Below are 5,000 nucleotides of genomic sequence, written 5' to 3' on the forward strand. Positions count from 1 at the left end.
GATAAAATTGTAGAATATTTATAATATTATAAAAGACATTTAAATATTTAAACACAGAAAAATATATATTATTCGATATTGATTCAAAATATGAATTAAAATATGTTTGCTAACGTATGTTGTGTGTAGAATCTTTACACACAAAAATTAAAAGCATACCTTTGTTTCCTTTGTTGCTACGTGCCAAACTCGTACCGTTTGATCGTTCGAGCAACTAGCTATTAATTCTCCGCAAGGACTGACTCTGGCCATTCGTACCCATTCTCTGTGCCCCGTTAACGTTTTAACACAATACCCTGTCGCTACTTCCCATATTTTGATGGTCTTATCCCTAGAGGCGCTCACTACGAAATCCCCTTGTGGCACAAATGCGACAGAGCTGACACTATGATCATGTCCGTGCATGGTTTTCACGCAGGCGAATGACTGGTGAAAGTCCCATAACTTAATAGACATGTCTGCACTGCATGAGACTAACAGTTTACCGGAGACGTCGAAGGAAACGTCCTGTACGCTGTCAGTGTGCCCCTTCAACGTTCTTTCGAATTCGCCGCTCTCGAAGTCCCACACCTGGATAAAATTAAATATGGCATGAGAAAATAGTTTTGGTTAAAAAAAACTAACGGGGTGATAATTTATAAAAATGAATGAAAATGATTGAAAACGTTTGGTTTCTAGTTCCAAAAATGATTTAAATATTGAAACAATTAATTAATTTCAAACATAAATATTTAAATTGAAAATAAATTAAAATTTTAGTTATTTCAATTATTAATTTTTAAAAAAATCTTCCTTTTATAGACAAAATATTGTCGGTTGTTATAAACAATAGAATATTTTTTCTAATATGTACTCTTTTCTGCAAATCAAATTTTATATTACTTATGTGTTATTAAATTTTTGATGATATGCATTTTTTGTAAACGTATTTTTATGTTTTTTTTTCACTTATGTATTATTATACAGTGAAACAAGAATTTTTCTTAAGAGAATAATTTTACATTTATCAATTTACTTTGTCTTATATGATAAACAGAAATAAAATTTTGATAGATTTTCTTTTATCATGGAAGATGTATTCTTTTTTAAAATTTTGACAATGCATAATTTTTTCTTTGTTATTTCGATGACTTCACGTTGAATATTCTGATATACTTACAAAGTGAAATTTCATATATATTGAGAGATTCCATGACAATGAATTTCAACCATTCAATTATTCATCTTACTGAAGAACAAAGATAAAAATATTGAATGAACAGGTCAAACGTTATCATTCTTATAACAACAAACTCGTTTTATTTTTGCCATCGCTTAATTTCAATGACTCTTTCAACTTCAAAGTCAATGATTCTACCTTGATAGTGGCATCTTCGCTGGCAGATACTATAAGACTAAAAACCGGATGGAAAATAACTCTGTTGATAGGAGCTCTGTGTCCAGTAAGACTGTATTTTTCGGGTGGCCTTGGTATCCACTCGGATGGTGATCGTTTGCTACGTGTTGGTGCCCCTTCGATGAATTCCTTCTCAGCTTCAGAGAGTTTGGATTCCAGTTCCATTACCTACAATGTTTAAAATAATAATACATTGTTGTCTTTTATCTTATTTATAATAATTATACTTAATATATTGTTATATACAAAAATTTTAATATAATCTCTGTTTCACACTATTTAAAATTATGAAAAATGATTAATAAAAATTTGAATTAATCCATAGTCTTATAGAATCAAAGATAGTCATTTTTTTTTTTATATAATTTTATTCTTTAATGACATATTCGCTGCAATATAATCTCTGTTTCACATTATTTAAAATTATGAAAAATTATTAATAAAAATTTGAATTAATCCATAGTCTTATAGAATCAAAGATAGTCATTTTTTTTTTTATATAATTTTATTCTTTAATGACATATTCGCTGCAATATAATCTCTGTTTCACATTATTTAAAATTATGAAAAATTATTAATAAAAATTTGAATTAATCCATAGTCTTATAGAATCAAAGATAGTCATTTTTTTTTTTATATAATTTTATTCTTTAATGACACATTCGCTGCAATTTATGCACACGTTTGTGACGATTCAATTATCTAATTCTTGGTAACGTTGCTGACGCAATTGTTTTTTTTTTTTTTTACTTATATATGTTTTGACAAAATAATAAATAAATGGTATGCAGAAATTATATTATAGTAAAAAGTAATAAATCCCTTTAATTTTTAATAATTAATCCTAGAAATTATTTCAAACTAGAGATCTTAATTAAAATAGATGGCGCAATATATTTTCACAATTTTCTAAAGAAGATATTTGCATTTTTATCTCTATTTCATATTTCATTTTCCAAATAATTGTTGCCAAGTTGTATTCTTTTTGTTAATGCTGAAAAAAGAAAACTTACCTAAAAACTTATTAATGAAATTGATTAATAAATTTAAAAATTTCAAAATATATAATATTTTACCTTCTTTTGCAAGCGTATGACCGAGGTCCACTTCTTTTCCAGAAGACCTCCATATTTTCTCTCCACTTCCCCAGGCATATCGGCTTCTTTCTTAAACGCCTCAAGCGCATCTTGATAACCATTGGTACTGAGATAATCCGCAATCGCCTTATTTCTGAAAAAGTACATTAACTATAGCATATCTTTGAAGCCAGTTAAACAATGCATTTGTCCTTGTTAAAACCAGTTTTAAATAGTAGGCATAATTCATTAAACAGTGTAACTTTTTCCTGAACATTAATTATCGATGCAAAAAAAATAATCCACTCGATTGTTATTTTTATGTTGTATTACTACTATTCGACATAAAAACAAGTTACGTCATTCAGCAAATTAAAGAAGAAGAATTTTTCAAAACATTTGTCAATCATTTTAATTTATTCATAGATCAATTTATTTTCTTTCTTTTTTTTTCCATTTGTAATTATTTTTATATTAATTAAATTTAAAATAATATAAAAAGTGTTTTAAATATCATATTAAGAAAATCGATATAATAACAATCATAAAATAAGTATATATTAAATGGATGTTTAATCTTATCGTATTTATTTGTTACAAATCAATTTACGTTAAATAGTTTTAACGTACTATTTTTAACAACCAATATAATTTATCATAATTAGGAGATGGATCTCTATATGTATTCAATAATCCGTTAATTCATAATGTGAATCTTAATGACATCCTTTTGTTTACAAATGAAACATATCGTCATTGAAATTCTCTCAGCAAAACGAAGATGAGATCTTTGTGTTAGCGGAAGTAACAGAAGTACTTGAACATTCTCCGTTAGCCTCATTTTGTGAAACACACTTTCTTCGTCAACGTGTGAAATAACGCCGCGAACTTGCACGTATCATTCCGCCTTCACAGTACAGAATGTTTCAAAATTATAATATTTATATTCTACGTAATATTTTCTTATAATTACGTAAATTTTCCTATGCTTATATTTACATAACCACAATTTATTTTTTTATTTGCAATTATTTATGTAGAAAGTTCTATAATAAAAAATTTTCAATGCTAATTTATTACATTTATATATTATTTATAATATATAAATATAAATGATGATTATGGTAAAATAAATATAATAAATTAATAATAATTAAAATTAATAAATTTAATAAATTAACATGTAAATGTATATTTTTCATAAAAGAAATTCAAGTTTTTTCTCATAAAATAAATATTCCCAAACTTTTGAATCGTAGTGTACACATAATTCACTTCCTTGCACGTGTAGTAGACGTATAGAGTGTCTATCAGACATCGTTCTTACGTGCAACGCTTGCGAACAAGTTACATTCATATCTCTAAAGAATTTGAAATCTAACGCAGCGCTATCTCGCGGCTGGCCAAGTATCGATATAGTTTTCGAGATATAATGACATTTGGCTAACAACTGTTTGCAAGCTAGGCCGATACAATAGAGGGCACAGGTTGAGTACGTGGGAAAGAGATTGAAAGTCGGGCAGAATTATGTCGGGGTGAAAGGCCTGAAGTCGGTCGTTCGTCTCTGTTCACCTGCTTCCACGTGATAGTACGTGGCGAATTATCACTATAAGTTTTGTTCCGCACCGTTCAAATGCCGGCAAACAAAGTAAACACAGCCGGAAAGCGTGATCGATTCTCTTTCAGCGATCCTAGAGATCCTTTCACTTCATCGAACGGGACAACATAATAAATTACCATCTACTATACGAGAAACCACCACTTTACTGTAGTATTCCGGGTTGGCCATTTTGCTAATTATTCACGAGTGTTTTAGGAACCGGCCGTCTCTCGAGCAGAGAAAGTTACAGGTGAGCGAAAACATATTCGTCGAACCGTCACTCGGGGCAATGGAAAAAAGGAAAAAGAAAAAGATCGATCCATTTTTCGATCGAAATTCACCAGACTAAAAATTACTATACTTTATAACGGACAAGTCAGACAAAAATTTTCGTCGTTTATGCTTATGCATAAATTTCAAGGATCTCGAGGGTCGCCCGACCAACGTGATCTTCTTTTATACGAAGACGATCCCTTTCCCACTCTCTTTGCCTCTTCTTTTTCTATTTACTTTACACACCCGTCAACGGGTATCGCGTACACGAGATATAAGGTTTCCTCGCAGGAACGAGAACTGCACTCGTATATACATACGTTTAGATTCTTTTCATGAGTTTTGTTTACATACGTTATATTCGAATTAATTTATTTCGCGAACATATCCTCTGTTTGAAAGTTCTATTTAATTAAATTAGAAAAAATTTTTATTGTGATCACTATTATTAAAAGATTATGTAAATATATGATTAGATACATAACCTCAAAATATTTCTATTAATCAAAATTATGGACTTTGCATTTCTCTCTTTTAAATGTGAATTATAAAATGTGTGAAATAATTCGTGACTAAGTATTAGATAATATACTAGCAAGAGTAGTATATTATCTAATATTTTACATATACATTATATATATATATATATATATAT

General features: G+C 28.9%; 1 protein-coding gene across 1 annotated transcript in view; it reads right to left on the reverse strand.

Moving 5' to 3' along the window:
- LOC102671444 (lissencephaly-1 homolog) overlaps positions 1-5,000 on the reverse strand; it is a 19,889-nt gene that overhangs the window by 3,020 nt on the left and 11,869 nt on the right. Inside the window, exons 3-5 of the mRNA XM_006616824.2 lie at positions 2,473-2,626; positions 1,358-1,564; positions 160-570 (exon numbers count right to left, since the gene is read on the reverse strand). Coding sequence (XP_006616887.1) covers positions 160-570; positions 1,358-1,564; positions 2,473-2,626 — 772 coding nt within the window. The remainder of the gene's footprint in view (positions 1-159; positions 571-1,357; positions 1,565-2,472; positions 2,627-5,000) is intronic.

Source organism: Apis dorsata, unplaced genomic scaffold (genome assembly GCF_000469605.1).
Source record: "Apis dorsata unplaced genomic scaffold, Apis dorsata 1.3 scaffold_279, whole genome shotgun sequence".
Taxonomy (NCBI): Eukaryota; Metazoa; Arthropoda; class Insecta; order Hymenoptera; family Apidae; genus Apis; species Apis dorsata.